Genomic DNA, 20000 nt, shown 5'->3' with positions numbered 1-20000 from the left:
AGCCGAAGAAAGATGGAGAGTGGGAGAAGAATAGAACAAAGAACAGCTTAAAAGTTACTGATAGCGATGAGATTGAAAGCAGGGTGATGAACAGATAAAGTGAGACAAATGGCAAAGAAGCGACTGATAGGGAGAAGGGAGAAGAAGGGGATGATTGACGGGGGCAAGGAAGAGAGTGGGGCCTGGTGGTGGTGGTGGGGGAGGATAGGAAGGAGGGGAAGTGTCGGAAGGGTGAAAGAATGGCCTGGAGTGATGGGTCGAGGCGGGGAGAAAAGGACTGATTGCTACTGAGGTGAAGTGATGGGCTGGCAGGGTGAGATGGGTAGCGATATTGAAGGGAGATGAGAAAAGATGGGGAACTGAGCTGAAGGGAAAGAAGAAGGGGAAGGGTAGAGAAGAGGAAAAGAAAGGGTTGGAGTGGGAGACTGATGGGATATGGGTGTTTAATGGGTATAGGGAAGAGACGTAGGGAATAGGCTGGGATAAAAGGGAATACTGGGAGAAAATGGATTTTTAATAGGGGAAATGGGAAGAAAGAAATGGAATAGACTGGGTTAGAAGAGAAAACTGATAGGAAATGGGGATTTTAATGGAGAGAGGGAGGACAGGAAGGAAATAGGCTGGGACAGAAGGGGAAAAACTTAGAGAAAATGAGGTTTTTACTGGGAATAGGGAGGAGAGGAAATGAACAGTTTGGAATGGGTTTTGAATGGGGATAGGGAATGGGGATTTAATGGAGATAGAGAAGAAAGGAAGTGAGTTAAGAAGGACTCCTATTGCAATGACTAAAACAAGGAAGGGGAAGGAAACAAAAATGACGAGACTGGGAGGAAGTGAGTAAGAGAAAAAGACTTCGCTGCAACAATTAAATGGGGAAGAGGAGGGGGGGTGACGGCACGCGGGGAGGGGACTTAATGTAATGACGGAGAGAGGGGAGGATAGAAGGGGGATGGCAGAATATTTTGTGTGGCTTGGAAGTGATGGGAGAAGGGGGAAGGAGTTACTGCAATGACTGAGGAAGGGAATGGGTGAAGAGGGGCACGTCAGTTTTTGCAGGGGAAGGGGATGTTGAGGGAGGGGGAAAGATATGACATGGGGACTGTGTTGTGGTGATATGGAGGGAGAGGGAGAGGGGAAGATATGAGATTGGACATGCTGGGTGAAGGGAATTTGTGGAGATGTTGGGGAGACAGAGAGGAGATGACATTGGAGGACGTAGTAGTGATAGGGGGACAGTTGTGGGGATGGTGGGGGAGATGGAGGGGGAGACATGACATTGAGAGACCGTGTACTGGCTGAGTGACAAGCGAGAGGAGGAGGAAGAAGAGGAGGAGGAGGAGGAGGAGGAGGAGGAGGAGGAGGATCATCACTTAAAATCACGTGTCTTTTCTTAATTATACCACACTTTAAATTTACTCATTCACGATTTGAGGGCGTCACCACACTTCCCTTCACCTTCACACGTGACACACACACACACGCACACACACCAGCTTCATCAGCCCTGGGAACAAGACGCCAACAGCCCCCCTGGAATCTGCCCCGGGGTTGGCAAGAGAGAGTCAGATATTGAATGGTTAGAAACTTGGCTGTGTTCCATTGTGTTGAGATTATGTGTGTGTGTGTGTGTGTGTGTGTGTGTGTGTGTGTGTGTGTGTGTGTGTGTGTTTACTGTTGATGTTGTTGGAGTGTGTTTGTTTTTATTTATTTATGTTGAGATTGTTTATTTATACTTGTTTTTTTTGTTTTTGTTTTTACGTAATTTACTGTTGTTTTTTTTAAGTGGTAGGTAGTCAGTAAAAGTTGTATCTACGTGTGTTGCATGGAGAGAGAGAGAGAGAGAGAGAGAGAGAGAGAGAGAGAGAGAGAGAGAGAGAGAGAGAGAGAGAGAGAGAGAGAGAGAGAGAGAGAGAGAGAGAGAGAGAGAGAGAGAGAGAGAGAACCTTCCTTCCTTTCCTCCCTCCCTCCCTCCCTCCCTCCCTCCCTCCCTCCCTCCCTCCCTCCCTCCTACTTCTCAAGATAGACTTAATCTTCCTCATTTCATTATTGCACGCTGTCGACAACACTGAATTTTAAGGGAATGAGGAAGAGGAGCAGGTGGGAGAGAAGGTGGAGGAAGAAGGAAAGGAGAGGGCAAAGGGGGGGGTTTGGGGAGGGAGGAAAGGAGGTAGGGAAGGTCAATAATTATTAGTACCCGGGGCCGCCAGATCATGGGCGTCACTTTGTCGAGCCAATCATGCTGCTGATGTTGATGATACTGCCACGTCCCGCTCTCTCTCTCTCTCTCACTACCGCGCTGATCTTCCTTGAATAATCTGTAACGTTTTCCTTATTGTAGCTTGTTCGTGTGTTGATAGATTCGTGTTTTGTGTTCTGTTTGATGTGTTACTGGATAGTGTCACATCCTTCCCTCACTCCTGCGCTGTATCCTGAATAAGCTGTAAAGTTTTCCTTACTGTAGTCTCTTCACGTGTTCCTAGTTTAGTGTTTTGTGTTGTTATTCTCGGTGATACTTTACTAGGAGTTTGTTTTCGCTAAAGTGACCTTCCATGAATTACTGACGTGAGATGAAGGCAAAAGGTTTAATGGCTATAGGCCCCAGTACTTACTAACCTAAACACACACACACACAGACACACGCGCGTTGGTCAATAGTCGATGAACACACTAGCCTACACTCACTTCCACTGCGTTTAGCGTTTTCTCTAAATCTTAAGCCCTCCAATCTGATGACAGTCTCCTTGCAACATTTGGTAACTGATGAACTCTAAGCAGATCAGAGTATTAAGAGTGAAAGGAAGCAGATAACAGAGGAAATGGATACGTCTGGCTACTCCACTCTACCACAACATAGTACACCTAGCCAGACCACGACTGAGGGAAGCGGGTCGTCGGGGAGGCGGTGTGGTACAGACCAGCCACCTCGTGTGCACTTACTTGATTAACACGACTCCCACCCGTTTACGAGAGGCCGGCGTTGTTTACACTCCCTAGATAAGATAGCGGGTAGCCTGTGCTCTCCCGCGACAAGCAGAGGGGGCAAGCAGGGAGGCAGGCAGGTAGGGCACAGAGCGGCCCCGATGACAGCAGGAGACGGTGCCAACCCTAAGCTTTCCTGTTAAGAGATGCCGCTAAATTAGGCCTCTACGCATCCCTGAAAGTCGAGAGAGAGAGAGAGAGAGAGAGAGAGAGAGAGAGAGAGAGAGAGAGAGAGAGAGAGGGGGGTGGGGGGCAGCATACTTGAGACTTTGAGGATGGTCAGCGGTCGAGACAGGAAGTGAAGAGGATGTTATGACTGTCTACCTTTCTCTTTGTATTTTGTTTGTTAACATTAAGAATAACTAGGATGGGAGTCACTACTAATAATAGAGTGTTTATTCTCGTATGCTGCACCCTTGGCCTCAGTACATGTATATTCATGGAGGTACGAGTAATAAAGGGAATACATGAATGACGATGTTAATTATGCTGATTGTGTTAAGATGAAGGCATTAATTAGTTATGAATTATGAAGATTGAGCTGCATAGAGAGAGAGAGAGAGAGAGAGAGAGAGAGAGAGAGAGAGAGAGAGAGAGAGAGAGAGAGAGAGAGAGAGAGAGAGAGAGAGAGAGAGAGAGAGATTACTTCTATTCACCAATTTGCATTTTTACAGGACTGAATTAAGCGTGTGTGTGTGTGTGTGTGTGTGTGTGTGTGTGTGTGTGTGTGTGTGTGTGTGTGTGTGTGTGTGTGTGTGTGTGGCGCCTGGTGTACCTGTATGGCGTTGCTAATCCAGGTGTGGTTGATTGTTACAGGTGCAGCAGCGAGATGTGCCGGGCATCGACGCCGCCTACCTGGCCATGGACACTGACGAGGGCATGGAGGTGGTCTGGAATGAGGTGAGACTTCCTTCCATGCCCCTCTCCTGCCCCTCACTCCCTCCTTCATGCCTTCTGTCTTGCCCATCGCCCTTCTTCCTGCCCTGTCTTGCCCATCAGTCCCTTCTCCATGCTCTGTCTTGCCTCTCATTCCCTCCTTCATGCCTCTCTTCTGCCCCCTCGATCCTCTTCCTTCTATTACTCCTTGTTTCTGCCTCTCATTCCTTTTGTTTCTATTTCTATTTTGATTTTTTTCCTCCCATTTCCTGATTGTTATTTTCAGCTTCATTTTTTATTTATTTTTTCTATGTGTTTTTCCATTCTTTCCTATTTTTCTCCCTCACTCTCACTCCTCCTCCTCCTTCTCCTTCCTGCCCCACTTCTTTTAGTTCTTGTTTCCTGCTTCTCTGTTTATCCTTCATGTTTCTCCTTTCACTTTTATTTCTCCTTGTTTCTTTATTCTATTTGTTTCCTCCTTGTTCCTTTTCTTTTCTTTTCTATTTCTTGATTCTTATCTTTCTCTTGTATGGTGTTTGTTTTTCTCAGATATCCTTGCTCTCTCTCTCTCTCTCTCTCTCTCTCTCTCTCTCTCTCTCTCTCTCTCTCTCTCTCTCTCTCTCTCTCTCTCTCTCTCTCTCTCTCTCTCTCTCTCTCTCTCTCTCTCTCTCTCTCTCTCTCTCTCTCTCTCTCTCTCACTTTATAGATTTTTTTCTGCAATCTCATCCTTTCTCTCTATGTTTTCACTTCCCTCCTTTCTCTTTTTCTTCCTCTTCCTCCTCTTCCTCCTCCCACACTCTCTCCTCTGCTCTCTCTTCCCTTTTCTTGTTCTCTCCCCTTTTTATTTGTTGTTTTTTCCTCCTCCTCCTCCTCCTCCTCCTCCTCCTCCTCCTCCTCCTCCTCCTCCTCCTCCTCCTCCTCCTCCTCCTCCTCCTCCTCCTCCTCCTCCTCTCTTCTTTTCTTTCTCTTGCAGGATTTCTTCACTTTCAGTTATCTTATTATTTTTTTATTTACTTTCTCTCCTCCATTCATTTTTTTTATTGTTGATTTAGTTTCAATATTTTGCATTAATAATAATAATAATGATAATAGTAATAGTAATAATAATAACAATCTTGAACACTTTGATGATTTTTTTTTATATATATATATATTTTGTTACCATAAAGAAAAATATATATTGTTTCTCTTTTCTCTTCAGTTTATCCAGTCATTTATTTATTGTTTTCACTTTTTCTTATTTATTTACATTTTTTATTGTTTTTGTCTTCCTGTTGTCTTCTTTGTTCCTGTCATATATGCTTGTGTTTTGCTTTCTCTCATGCCCTTTGTTTTCAAGCATGTCTTAATTATTATTTTTCTCTCTCCCTCTTATAGTGTCATTTTTTTCGTTTTCATATCTTTCCTGTCCTTTTTCCCGATTGTGATTTTCAGCTTTATTTTTACTTTAACTTTTCAATAATAATCTCTCTCTCTCTCTCTCTCTCTCTCTCTCTCTCTCTCTCTCTCTCTCTCTCTCTCTCTCTCTCTCTCTCTCTCTCTCTCTCTCTCTCTCTCTCTCTCTCTCTCTCTCTCTCTCTCTCTCTCTCTCTCTCTCTCTCTCTCTCTCTCTCTCTCTCTCTCTCTCTCTCTTCTGTGTTATTAATAGATTATGTATTTGCCTAGTGCTTACATTAATAGCATAATTGCAGAGTGCAGGCTAAGCTATACATTTTGGCCAATATTTACAGTATGTAGTGTGTGGTTTTGATGGGCGTATGTGTGGATATGTGGGTGTGCATGTGGTACGTACGTTTGTGTGTGGTATTATTGTTGTTCGTAGTAGTAGTAGTAGTAGTAGTAGTAGTAGTAGTAGTAGTAGAGGTTGGGTATCAAAAGTCGAACATCTTAGGACTATCCTCTTGGGTAAGTTAGGTAACCAGACTGTCTCTTCTTGAGCCCATAATACTTGTAGGCTTATTCTTTGAGTCAGAAGCCTAGGTGGTCACTTTGCAGACAGTGAAGGTGTGGATGTTCAGCCCTTGCTCTTATGATGCCTTATTGTTACTCCTAGTATTTTCAAAGGAGCTGGTGTAGATGCTTTTCTGAGGTCACAGTTCTAGTAATTGCTACCATAAGAGTTTAAGCTGGTGCTCGGTGTGTCAAAGGAACACAGTCATGCATCCAAGCCTCTTAAGTGTGAGCCGGTTGTGGGTGACTCACCAGGGTGCTCTGGTTCGGAACATTGAACATATGAATCTCCAAGAGTTATACCATAAAATGTGGGAGAGTTGGTGAGAAGGAATGATGATTGCAAAATGAAGTTGTTTTCTGGTGTAGTTAGTGCCATATTCATGTTTATGGGAACACACAAGTTGTAGAATGGTGTGAACTTAATTTTGTATCTAGCTCATTCCCATATATAAGACTTGGTGCATCAGAAAGCCTTGCCAAGTCATACCTGAGTGACTCTAGTTCATGCTGACAGATGACAAGATCACACAAAATCAAGGTCTTACCAACACCAGCTGCAGGAAAGTAAAATAAAAACTAAGTGTGTCAGCTGCAGGAGTGTGAATCACCATAATAGTAGTAGAGTAAACATATCTTAGACTTTCACCAGTTTCAAACATTTTCATAATTTTTGCCAGGTTGAAAGATGAAACTAAACCAGTGATCTTCAGAAGTCTCAGGTGCTCAACTTATTAATTCTGATGGGAGTGGTGGCCAGAGCAGAGATTGATATGAGTGATATGACGATATGTTGTGTTATGTGTTGCAAGTCATAATTACATGGATCATTGGACAGCTCCAAGTTGTGCAGGAGGTAATATTGCAATAGTGGCTTAATGTGTGGGAAGATATTCCTGTCACAGCCACTTCTGTTTTCCTTTTAAATAACACTGGATTGGAGGTCTAATTTTGTGATCATTGATATCCTCATTAGGCCACCAGGAGCTCATGTATAGGATGACGACCAGCCTTTTTTGTGAAGGTCAAGAGTGTATTTGTTGAGAAGTGAGCGGTAAGAAGTGTTGAGTCATAGGAAAATAAGCTGTCTGCTGGGACCGTCTGGCAGCCTATTTGGGTATGAATTCCAGTGACTTTCCTTTGTGACCTTTTATGGGCAGTGACACCCTGAGGTGTGACTCACTTGGCAGTGATGAAAGTGGTTATTTATTTACTTGAACCACAGTGGCATGGATGATTTGAGCAGCATTTATACAAGTGCAGCCTGACTCATGTCTTGTGCTAAGGATATCTCTGAGAGGTCTTTGTTCACGCTCCTCACTTTTGCGTGCGTCAAACATTTTAAATCTTTGAATCTTACTAATCTAATCAGATACAGTCTCATCAAGTCAGATGTCTGTCCCCTGTAACTACCTCAAGGGACTTTTCAGTAGGGTGGCCATAACAGAAGAGTATCTATTGAATCCTGTCTATACACACCATTCATGCACACTCCATCCTTCTCAACCTCCTATCCCTTTTCTCTCCAATATTCCAGCAGCCCTCACATTTTGTAGGGGGCTTTCTCCCACACCCACTCCATCTCTATATGCCCTACTTGTCAACTTACTTTTCCCCATCCTCTCCACACAACCTGAGCATATGAAGGCATTGTGTTTAACCCCGTCCACCACTCCACAGTTCATGCCTTCACCTTTAACAGACTTACTAATTATAGAATATGCAGCATTAGAGTATTCTTGTACTAATATTCATGTTTTACCATATGGTTTTATTCTACTCCTCTCTATTATTTACTTTTTTCAGTATTCTTTCATAAAATGCTAATCTCCTGTCATTATTTCATGAGATGTATTTTATGATTTTATACTTGGTTTCATAAGGCTTGGTTTCATAAAGTTCTATCATATGAGTATGTATACATCCTTAACTTCAACTTCAGTATCCAATATAATATTCTCCACCATCTTTCCTTGATTATTGTCCCAGTTTACTTATATGCTTCACATTTACTGTACCAATACTCTTCCTTATTCATAGTCCTAATCAGCTTCTCACTGACTGATATCACTCATCTAAGCAACCACATACTTGTCTTGATAGTACTTACACTTCTTAGATATTTGATGTGAAATTTTGTTTCTCAAGGTTATTTATTCAGCCCTCTTTGTCTTCATTATCCCCTTCTTCCTCTTAGGGTTTTCTTGCCTCCCTTTGTTACTCCTGTACTGTACTGTGTCTCCTTGTCCCTCTCAAGGCTTCCTCTTCTGGCTTTTCTTTGTCTCATAATTCCTTTTTTATCTCTTACTCATTTACTTATGGTGAGGGCACTTTACATGTTGTATTAGGGTATTTCAAATATTTTCTCTGTTCTTGATTCACTGTTCATATTAATTCCATATTTTCACATCTAGGTCTCATATTTCTTCCTCTGTTTTCTAAGCTGTTCCTTAATTTTGTTAATATCTCATTATTCTGACTCGTCACCCCAAAATTGATCGTTGACATGACTCAGTGTTAACAGGTGTTGGTTACATGCTACTCTTGAACATTCCTCACGTTTCTGTACTTGTCATCCTCTCCTGCTCACCTACACACGCACACACACACTTCCTTCATTAATCCGAAAAAGTGTATCTACAGGGTGTGGCAGAAATACCTCCCACATTTTCAGTTAACTAAGGGAAAAATATGGGAGGTATTTTTGCCACACCCTGTACTATTATGCATTGATCTTGTTCTTGTTATCACTAGAGAGAGAGAGAGAGAGAGAGAGAGAGAGAGAGAGGGAGAGAGAGAGAGAGAGAGAGAGAGAGAGAGAGAGAGAGAGAGAGAGAGAGAGAGAGAAAGGGGGGTTGAGGCTGAGGATGGCAGTCTCTCTCTCTCTCTCTCTCTCTCTCTCTCTCTCTCTCTCTCTCTCTCTCTCTCTCTCTCTCTCTCTCTCTCTCTCTCTCTCTCTCTCTCTCTCTCTCTCTCTCTCTCTCTCTCTCTCTCTCTCTCTGCCAATAACAGTTATGGTGGTAAAAACCTCAATCAGTTTTCAATCAATCAGTCAGTTAGTCGGTCATTCATGTCTCTTTGTCTTTTCAATACATCCATAACACACTCAAGGCTGTGGTCAGGTGCACCAGTACTCATGTCATTCCTATTTTTTTCTTTTTTAATTCAACTCAGTCCTGTTAGTTATGAAGGAACATCCACCTTGATAGCAATATGATGTGTTACTTTGAATTACATAGAATAAAAGAGAGAGAGAGAGAGAGACAATCTGTGTGCACTTCAAAGCAAGACAATTTCTTTCACACAACTACTGAGAAAGCTCCATTGTTTCCCATTGTGATGTGTGTGTGTGTGTGTGTGTGTGTGTGTGTGTGTGATGGTATATGGCAATAGAAGGGGTGGTGGTGTTAGGTTTGTTTGTATGTGCATAGAGGAAGATTATTGTATTTGGTGGCAGTTCTTGTGGTTGTACTACTGAAATTCTGGGAGTAGTAGTAGTAGCAGTTGTTGTTGTTGTTGTAGTAGTAAATGTAGGTTATAGTTGTATTGGTATAATAATAATAGTAATGTGTAATTTTTTTAATAATGTGTGAATGAATTTGTGTGTGTGTGTGTGTGTGTGTGTGTGTGTGTGTGTGTGTGTGTGTGTGTGTGTGTGTGTGTGTGTGTGTGTGTGCATGAGTGTGTGTGTAGGAGTTCAAGAAAAGGCCAAAGATACTAATGAAAATACTAAAACTAGTACCATACTAATAGACGTGTTTTTACATGACAAATGCTTAATCCTTATTCTCATCCAAACTTTTTTTTCCTTTGCTCTCCTTCCTGCCTTGTACGGATGCTTAGTTCCAGGTCAGTGTCTTGCAGTTTGTACTTAGTCATAGTGGTGGAGGAAAGTAGCCATACTAGTCAAGCATACATCAAATCCCAAAAGCTGTAGTATGAGAGGAGGCACATGGGAGTCACAGAATCCAGCATGATCTGAGGAAATGTTGTTGATTTCTTCTTGGTGACCCTCTGTTTTGTTGTGGGTCTGTGAAAAACTGTAGAGTTGGAACTGGCTGGCAGACATGCATGCCCTAGACACGTTTCCATAGTTTTGGGATGCCACATGTGAGGGACACATCTCTCATGTCCTTAATTGTACAGACCTTGTCAATATCACTCCAAATTTTGATGCTGTCATTATCTTTTACTGTGCCTTACTTTCTTCTTTACACTTTGGCCTGTGCCCAGACAGCTTCCATTGCGTTGATCCTGAAGTGGATCTTCTGTATGTCAAAGCTTGTTGCAGCCGTGCTTTTGTGACTCCTGATGCTGCAGGAATCTCAGTTACTGGAAGATTATTGCCATCCAGGAAATGCAGAGATATATGTTCTTCATTTGCCATTATCAGAAAAGTGGAACTTAATACATATATATTTGATAATTATTGTTCACTTAAAAAAGATAACTTTGCATTCTATTCCAAAATCATCAAAAAGAAAAACGCAATTGTCTTCATTTGCTTTCCACATTCATTACTAATGATTAATCCATACATAATAAATGAATGTTCTTTGGGTTCATATTGTGCTTCAAAGTTTCGCAAAGTGCTTTTGGGTCACTGGTGCCTAATAGTCTGAAATTTTAATGTAATCCATGTAATTTATATTCAGTAAAAACACAAAGCAAGATTTTCTTTATTCAGACCAATGTTTTTACTCCTAAATTCTTTGTTGCTAAGGGACATTCTTTGTTTTGGTCATCAATAACATTTTACTGACTGCAAAATATTTTTCAGGTTCGATTCAGCGAACGGAGGAATTTCCGTGAACAAGAAGAGAAGATTCGGTTAGTGTTTGACAACTTGACTCAACTGGACCATCCAAACATTGTCAAGCTTCACAAGTATTGGATTGACAGCAAAAATGACAAGCCTAGGGTATGTATCATGTAACTGAAGCCTTGTAGTTTTTTGAAAACAGAAAATGGTATACTTTGTGTTATTCTACATGAATGTTTTGAATGGTTTGAGTATTATTGTAAGTATTGTCAAAAGTACAGCAAAATTCCCTTCCCACAGGTTGTCTTCATCACTGAGTACATGTCTTCAGGATCACTAAAAAAGTTTCTGAAATTAACCAAGAAAAATGTGAAGAAATTGCCTCTTCAGTCATGGAAACGGTGGTGCACACAGATCCTCTCAGCCCTCAGGTGCGTTGGTGTTGTAAGCTGCTTCGCTGCCTCCAGCCTGCGGCACACGGTGTACTGTGTTAGGTGCAGAGTCCTCAACCTTAACTAAAAGAGTAGAACTTATTGATTGGAGTGCAATATCTTCAGCTGGAGTAGTATATGTCTATAGATATTTTGCTCAAGATATGCTCAGAATATTCTTGTATACAAGCTTCCCACATGTTTATTATACACTGCAGTAATGACATAATAGTACAATATCTTTAAGTTCTCTCTTATTTGTTGTAGTTGAGAACGTCGGTTTCCATATTCTTACAATTTTACGTGATAAATGCCCTATGGCCTGTGCCTACATGTCATTAACCCACTTGAGTCTTCCTCAAAATTTCTCCCTGGTGACAGAGGCTGTGTGGCCATGACCAGCAGTGTGGTGTTGGCTGGGCCCTGAGGGGTCAGGTGGTGTCCCTCTCCCACCATGTCAGTGCTCACTGTGGTGCCTCACACTCTTGTTGGCAGCCACTCCCTGACTCGGGGTCAGGTGGTGTGCTCTTATTAACCATGAAAATCCACAAGGTGTGTCGTGTGAGTCTGACCAGAGTGGGTGGTGTGGACCTTCTCCCAGGCCAAACTTAAGGTATCTGCGGTAAAAGCCTACCTGGGGGGGCCCATTACCATTTACCATTATATTTGTTACAGTTACTTGCATTCGTGCTCCCCCCCTATCATCCACGGCAACCTCACCACCGACACCATATTTATCCAGCACAACGGCCTCGTCAAGATCGGCTCAGGTAAAGTAATTTACCATATACTTTTCGGTTGATGTAGCTTTAAGGTGCTAGAAAGTAAGGTTGTTTTTTCTTTGAGAATAGTGACTTGAGATTGGTGCTGCCCGAAATTCAATTGGGACGTTTTTGTCTGCGTGGCTGTGACGTGATTTGGGACCACATGTTTGAGTTGTGCTTGTTTTGGCTGGATTGAGCTGCATGATACACTGATGTAACAGTTGTTAACAGTCATAGTAATGTTTGTGTCCCTTAAATGTCTGCCATGAAGGATCCTTTCCCCCAATCAGCTTTTGCATTTTTGCATGGCTGTTTTCATCAGCTCTCCAAGCTACAGCTACACTCACATGGGGACTAACCAAGGGGTGTGAGTGTAGGTGTGATTTGGGTCAGCTGATGTGTGGGCAGTGAGCTGTTGGCATCCTCAGTCCACCTTGGTTGTTGGGAGCAGGACACCCACATTGGTAAGTCTGGGCGAATGTTCATGTGAAACAGTCAGGGTGTGACTGACCAGCCACCAGCTCACTGTAAGTTGAGGGTAGCGCTTCTCAAGTCACGGAAGGGAAGTTAACTGATGATGGATCCTATTTTTCAGTGGCGCCGGATCAAATACATTCACATGTCAAGACCTGCAGGGATGACATGAAAAACATGCATTTCATAGCCCCTGAATATGGAAGTAAGTAGGATTCTGAGGCTTGGATATAGATGACCATCACTGCCATCTCACTACATAGATTAATGCAATCTTCATTTTGCTTTTGTGTGTTACATGGATGGCTTGTTTCAGATTCTTCTCCTGTCACACCAGCTGTAGACATCTATTCCTTTGGAATGGCAGCTCTGGAGATGGCTGCCTTAGAAATTCCTGGTAATGGAGACTCTGGAAATGTGGTTACACAAGAACAGGTGAGGATTTTGTTACCTGTGTCAGGCATGCCCTGTATGGCCATTCATACTTTTTTCATTCCCACATGTCCCAAGTATTTGTCTAACATTTATGTATTTTAAAAAGTAAGGAAAGGATAATTTTTTTGACTAGTGAGGGAAGGAAAAGATTGTGTGGATCAGATATTTGTAATTGAAATGATAAAGGAGCACTTAGGACAAGATGAATGCTTGTGTGCAGCACTCAAGGACCTAAAGAAAGTGGGTGACTGGACAGGGAAGCCATCGGGTGTGTTCTTAAGTGTTATAGTGTGAAAAGGGAATTGTTGGAAGGAATGAAGGCATAGGCACAAGTGACCCTTCTCCTTAGGGGACTGAACTCTTTATTATCCTAAAAAGCATTTACCTATAAATCCAAGCTATATATTTTGTGTGTTATTCATTTACAGTCATCTTCTGGTTACCCAGCCAGCCATTCTCCTACACAAAGAGCTCAGAGCTCATACTGACTGATCTTTAGTTAGGACTGAGACCATTCACATACTACACACCGGGACACCGAGTTCACAAACCCTCAGGTTACATCCCATACCTACTTGCTGCTAGGTGAACAAGGGCTACACATTAAGAGGCTTGCCCATTTGCCTCGCTGTGCCCAGGACTCAAACCTGGGCCTTCTTGATTATGAGCCGAGCATGCTAACTACTACCATGTGCGGTATGTGTGTGTGTGTGTGTGTGTGTGCGCACACACGTGTGCATGTGCGTGTGCGTGTGTGCACCTATGTGCATGCGTAGATGTATACATGGTTTTCACTTATTCCATTTTTATTTCAGGTGCTCAGAACTATACATTCCTTGGAACATGAACAGCAGAGAGACTTCATTCAGAAGTGCCTAATACCTGACCAGAGTCAGCGTCCAAGCACCACAGAGTTGCTGTTCCATCCTGTCTTATTTGAAGTTCATTCTCTCAAGCTATTGGCAGCCCATGCTCTTATACACAAACCCAAATGTGAGTAGCTTGACGTACATTATGAAGAGCTATGTTGTGAGAGGGATATCCTCCCATTTACTGGATTTTTTACTGTAAATATCTCAGTACACCTTCTTCTTTTGAGTCTTCATACATTTCATTATTATTTTATGTTATATTTTCATCTTCTTTTGTATAAATTGATACAATCTAAAGTCTTACCCTAAAATTTAATCTGCAATAGATATGTATCTGATATCCACATCCACAAATTAGCCACTCCCAAGTCTGCATCACCAATTGCAGTTTGAGTAACATGTGCATCTGCATACATACTTTAAGAATGAGGATATTAGGAATCTTTATAAGTAATATCTTCATTGAAACATCACAGAACACATCAGTGCATAAAGTGAGTTTATCCTGGATAAGCAGTGTAATGTTGAATTTGTGGCTTCACTTCTGTTTTACATTTTTAAAAGTGTGCTATATTTCCTGTGATGTACAGTTGCCAATTTCCTGCTATTGTGGCAGAATGTCAGATTATCTTGTTTTAGGGAAATTGTTTATGAAGGAAAATATATTGTTATTATTAACTAGAAGATTACTCATACTGATATAAAACATTAAACAGGATGTAGCAGTTACCTGAAAAAATGTGTTTATTTAGGAAAATGATTGTCTTAGAGGAAAATTTTTTTGTATGAATTCAAGATCAGCAATTCAGATTTTAAAAGAGAAAAGATGCTGTTTTTTCCTCATATTAGTGCACTTTTTTCAAATTTCAGCAAAGAAATTAATAGACAATTCCATCGAAGACATGCTTCAGCACCAGTACCACAGTGACAGTGTTGTGGCAGAGATCAGACACAGTAGTGGAGACCCTACGTTATTCCGAATGTCTGATATCCCTGTCTTTGAGAAGCTGGAGAAGTTTATTGAAGATGTCAGGTATGTTGATTTGTATGCATGTGTTATCTCCATTCACAAAATGTACTGTCTTTAATCCAGCTGCTTCTGATTTAGAGGAACTTTGATCCATCTTAAATTTGATGGGTAGTTTTACTGAGCCAAGATGTGATCAACAGGCAAAATACCAGCTTGCCTCATTAATACTGACCAGTATCTCAAAAATGAGTGTCTGTTGAATTAATACAGGTATATTTTTTTAGTTTATCTAATTATGATTTGAATCACCCTAAATGACAGTATTAGATACTACAAAGATCATATCCTTGTCAACTTTAGTGAGCTGCATGATGTGTTTATTTCTTAGAGGTGATTGGCAGTCATTCATAAGTAACTCATGCATTACTCAAAACAATGAACAGCTCTCAAAGCTTTAAACAAAACTCTATGAACCACAGGGAATTCATACACCACTCATGTTACTGTTGAAAAATAAGAGCCATGTAAATGTAGGTATTTTTATTGAAAGCTTGCTTGAAGTACAATAATTTGAATCTGGCATCAACCAGAACACACTACATGTATGCTTAGACAGTGTTTGGTGTAATATAATACAGTTTTTTGTAAAGTAAAAGAGCATTCAATCCAGAAAACTGAATGTAAATAATTGGAAGTCATGTTGTTTTTGCTAGAGCCACCTCTATCATCATGAAAAGAGCTCATTACTCATTGTGTTAAGATGAGGATGTATTGTAAGCTATGGGCATGTCGTCTGTGTCTTGCTGAAGAAGACAGAATACTAGTTTACTCATAATTTTTTTCTTTCCAGGTTTGGCATATATCCTTTGACAGCCTTCATGCTCCAGCAGCAGCCTCCTTCCCGCCCACGGGCTATTTCTCCTGAGGCTGTGGTCCCTGTAGCACCAGAGACTATAGAATCCACAGACCAAGAAACCCGAAAGGTTATCAATATGATGTGCAACATTAAGCGAAATGAAAATGGCCAAGGATTATATGTAAGTATACTACGTCAAGGTGATATGGTAGTTTGCTCTTATAGGCACAGTTGGGTCCTATGTTAATGAATGGTTCAGACTATCTATAAATCAAATAATGAATGCATTTCCCTGAGAAACCTGACTGAAATTTGATCTTTGGGAAAAGTCTCTCATTGCCAGTTTGTCTTGCCTTTAGGTCAATTTCAGTTGATGCTTCAAGGTAGAGTATCTTAATGGATAGGTTGCATCTGTATGAAAGATCTCCCTCCAGTGGTTTGGGAGAGTTGATTCAGATATCACTTCAAGCCTGTTTTTAACTTTGGTGGTGGGCCTCCATTGTGTAAGGAGAGAAGTCCAAATTTTTCTCTACTTAGCCAGGGATTTGAATCCAGGTCCTCTTTACTATGAGCCAAACACACTAGTCTACATACCAGTCTTCTAATGTCATGAATCATGTTTTTTTCTAATTGATATATGTATTCAGACATTTTATTTCAGACAAGACAAGACCATGTCAGTCATATTATATAATAAGTCAAATAGATACTTCTATATGAAGAGACTTCCATTTATTCATCAAGATTTTTGTGATTACAGTGGATCATTTTCTGCTTCCCCACAAACTTTCACATTGTAAAACGATGATAGAATGCAAACATGTAACTCAGTAATGAACATTAAGTCAAGTTCTCTTCCATGAAACTCATTCTGCTGCCTGGCTTTGATGACCTCTTTAGTTAAATTTTTCTGTGATGATGCAGCAAATGCAGCTTGGCAAACTCCTCGTACGCCATTGGTGATCACTTGTGTCTGGATTTGCAGATATCAGACATTGTGTTTGTTATGTTGCGGTATTAATTCCACCATTCTGATATGTATTCCTGCTCTCTACACAGTTTGATTTTCCACAGCTAAGAACCAGAGCGAAGAAACTTCTAACTTCTTAATTTTTCATATTTCATGTACAGTTTCTTAGGATATCTTTATATTCCTTAGGTCTTATTAAGTATGAAATTTACTTTATTTCTTATTTCTTTCAAGATGACCATATCCTTGCGTTTAGAAGATAAGATGAACCGTCAGCTCTCCTGTGTGGTGGATGATGGAGAGGGAGCAGGTGCCCTCACTGATGAGCTTGTTAGATATGGGTTTATAAGCCAGGTGAGTGTTGTAATAGTTGGATTTTTTGGAATATTGTTCCCTTACCAATCTTATACTATTCAAATCAAGTCATCTTTTGTTATCAGAGGTTTATTTAATGGAATGCCTGACTTTATCTTCATGCAAAGAATGATTTTGTAATCATGTAATGGGCCATTTAAGAAACTTTATCCTTTTTCAGATGGACAAAGATGAAATAACCAGCTTAATAGAGGATCACCTAACACGAGTCCGCAATGGCTCGTCCTTGTCCAAAGCGACAGGACGGAGTGGAAGCCGGGGAAACCTTCTTCAGGGCGATGACAACCTCACGGTGATGCATCCCCCTACCATAACCACAGCAACCAGATAACACCCACGGGCCCCCCCTCACCCTCAAGCACGGCCTCACAATATTATACACCACACACACTTTTTTACTAGGTGAGAATGGTTATCATCAAGAAGAATTTCCTGGTCTCTGGATGGATGACTGGGAAAGGCTGCTGGTGTTATGTATGCGTGCATTTATGAGGACGGATGCTGGCTGCCCAAGTGGTTCAGCGGCATGAAAAGTAGTTGCTCAGTACTTGGATATTGTAGTGGTGATCGTGGTGATGAAGAAGGAAAGAAAGCATTTGCAGTGTTGTCTGGTGCATTTGGGGAAAGTCTGTGTTGGGAAGAATTTAATTTTATATAAGATTTTTTATCATGATTATTATTATTTAGGTACTATGCTAAGTGACCTCCCTAGTATTGTGATATGCCATTTTCAGATCCCCTCAGAAGTGATCACTAATATGTAAGGATCTTCCCTCTGCCCCCTCACTCTTAACCTGCTCCATGCTTAAGCCAAATAAATGAACAGTAAGTTTATCACAAATGTGTGTCTAGCCACAGAGAGGGTGAGGGTGATGAATGATTGTGGATGTGGGTGTTTGTGTGGGTGTGTGAGGCTGAAATGGGTATTTGCTGTTATTGCAGTGAATGGAGGCTGGCTGACTGGCTTCATGTTGTCGGTAGAGACTGCCCTCCACATACCAGTATGTGTGTCGTTCACCAGAAGTAACACATTATTTTCTCTAAAGTCTAACAGTTATTTATGTTGTGTACTGTATTTTTTTTATACCAGAGAATTTTTATGGTGAAGCTGTTTTTTTTTGTTTGTTTTTTCTCCAATGAAAGGGACATATCACTAAAGCAAGCAAAGGTAGTCCTCATTCTATATATGTAACTTCATTAGGTGTCTTTTACATCTTGTTTTTGGCACACTGTGACACAAGGGCATGTATGAATCATCAATTGAGGTTATGGTCTTAAGGGGACTTTTTTGGTTGCAGTTTCCTGAAGAGGAAAGTGTACATAAAACAGATTTAGTTGGTCAAGTGTTGTGACCTTCAGCATGCTTACCTGTCTCTCTTTGAGAGCGTGAGTGGTGGTGTTCCTCCAGCGTGCCTGTAGCGTTATCACAATGATCTGAATTGTCTGTCTTGCAGCAGCTAGTTATTTGTTTTAGCACCAGCCTTAATCTGCCTATCCTCCACTTCTCTTAGCGTGAGAGGAACTTTAGAAGGAAGGAAAGGTTATCTAGTGGTCTGTTCACACGTCTCATTTGGATTTGTTTACTTGGTCATACATAAGTTGACAGATCTTGGGTATAACATAATAACCTAGATGATTTTTGTCTACTAAGAGAGGGTGGTTCACAGCAAGAACAATTCTCAATGTAGGAAGAGTGTTAATGCATTATGCACTCTGGTAGTTTGTTTCCTCACCTTGATCTCCAAGGAAACCTGTCTGTCTCTTTGATATTTTACTCCATTTTGGTGATGCTGAAGAAACTCTTTGTTTTACTCATAATGTACATTTTTTAATGAGAATACAGTGTGTGTGGCAGTAAACTAGGTGTGTGAGAGGCTAGCAAGTGTTTATCTTGTGTTGGCCTTCCTGCTGTCAATGGTGCCACTGTGAGGCCACCACGGGTACTTTATCATAAAATAATAGTGTTCATGAATATGTTCAAGTTAGAAAAATCTTGCCAGTTTGCAGGAAAAGAAATTGTCAATACAGGTTTAGAAAATCTAAAGGTATGAAGGATAAATGATGTGCCTTTCAAAAATGTATTATGTGCCTGATGGAATACAACTTAAGAAGAATAATGCTTAATAGAGTACCATCATTTTGAAATTAATCCTTTTCCTTTGAATCTTGTATATCAAAGTGACTGTCAGTCTGGATAAAGCTTGAGAAGATTATATCTAAATATCTAAAGCTAGTTTTTATTTGAAAGGTTATGAAAAACAATACACTTTAGTCCATACAATACAATGGTTGCCAGAGAGGCCCCTCACTCATAGTAGAAAATTGGGCACCAAATAGGAAACCATACAAATTGTAGATTGTCTGAAAATTTTTAATTTGAGTGCCTAGTGTACACTCAAAATATATTGCATTACAGAAGGACAGGGACTGGGAGATGGGCATTAATGATCAGCTTATTTGTCAAGGTAAATCTTAATCAGATTTATATTTGAATTCCCAGTGTATGGTTTGTACTTGTTTACATCGTTCTATGCCATTTAAAATATGTGAGAAAGGACAGGTGTGTGTGGGAGAATGTTAATCCAAAGGCTGCACCGACAGTCTCCACTGAGTGACTTCCAACACAACACAAGTCGAGTCATACTCAGAAGTTCTTTCATATGAAAAAAAAAAAAAAAAGAATAAATAAATAAAATTAATTATCAGTCAGTCCCTGGTTTGAATAATTGTGATGAATTACTAAATTGCCAAGGTCCTGATGTACTTACTTCAGATTGATGGGTGTCAGTTTGAAGTACCTTGTTGACAACACTTACTTTCAAGGAGGATGTAAAATAGTTTTTTTTTCACAACTTCACTACACATATGTTGTATTGTGTATGTCAGCTAAAAAAAATTCTGAAATTGATTTCTTGTTTTCTTTTGAAGCTTAGCATTTTGTGTAAATGTCATAGAAATATTGTTATCATAAAGGAATCATGGAAAAGATTTATAATAATTACTAAGCAAATGCTTAAAAAATGGTATTGATATATTGTATCTTAGCACAAATTGTTTGGGAGCTTGAATTGATGCACACAGAAACATTTGATTGTAATCTCATAATTGAAATATAATGTTGTTCACTGATAAAATATAAGCAAAATATAAATATATTCACAACTTTTTGTGGATAAGGCAGCACTAGTGTTGCTTGGCACACACTTGGTGGATGAAGCGTGGCAGCAGTGGGAAGGTCAGGGTGGTGGCATGTAGCCTTCTTGCATAGGTGTACATTTTCTTGACC

The 20000-nt window shown here is 40.7% G+C and overlaps 1 protein-coding gene across 2 annotated transcripts in view; it reads left to right on the top strand.

Annotated features, from left to right (window-relative positions):
- Window positions 1-19622, top strand: part of LOC135103042 (nuclear receptor-binding protein homolog) — an 85810-nt gene extending 66188 nt beyond the window's left edge. The window contains exons 2-12 of one of the 2 annotated variants that reach the window (XM_064008938.1): window positions 3796-3879; window positions 10586-10726; window positions 10868-10998; window positions 11674-11768; window positions 12358-12441; window positions 12553-12671; window positions 13487-13664; window positions 14414-14576; window positions 15364-15550; window positions 16574-16693; window positions 16875-19622. In XM_064008938.1, coding sequence (XP_063865008.1) covers window positions 3796-3879; window positions 10586-10726; window positions 10868-10998; window positions 11674-11768; window positions 12358-12441; window positions 12553-12671; window positions 13487-13664; window positions 14414-14576; window positions 15364-15550; window positions 16574-16693; window positions 16875-17045 — 1473 coding nt within the window. In that variant the 3' untranslated portion in view covers window positions 17046-19622. The remainder of the gene's footprint in view (window positions 1-3795; window positions 3880-10585; window positions 10727-10867; window positions 10999-11673; window positions 11769-12357; window positions 12442-12552; window positions 12672-13486; window positions 13665-14413; window positions 14577-15363; window positions 15551-16573; window positions 16694-16874) is intronic. The other variant, XM_064008939.1, reaches the window with a different exon arrangement.
- The last annotated feature ends 378 nt before the right edge of the window (window positions 19623-20000 follow it).

Source organism: Scylla paramamosain, chromosome 8 (genome assembly GCF_035594125.1).
Source record: "Scylla paramamosain isolate STU-SP2022 chromosome 8, ASM3559412v1, whole genome shotgun sequence".
Taxonomy (NCBI): Eukaryota; Metazoa; Arthropoda; class Malacostraca; order Decapoda; family Portunidae; genus Scylla; species Scylla paramamosain.
Note: the sequence above shows the minus strand (reverse complement) of the source record. Positions and strands in the feature narration are given on the sequence as shown.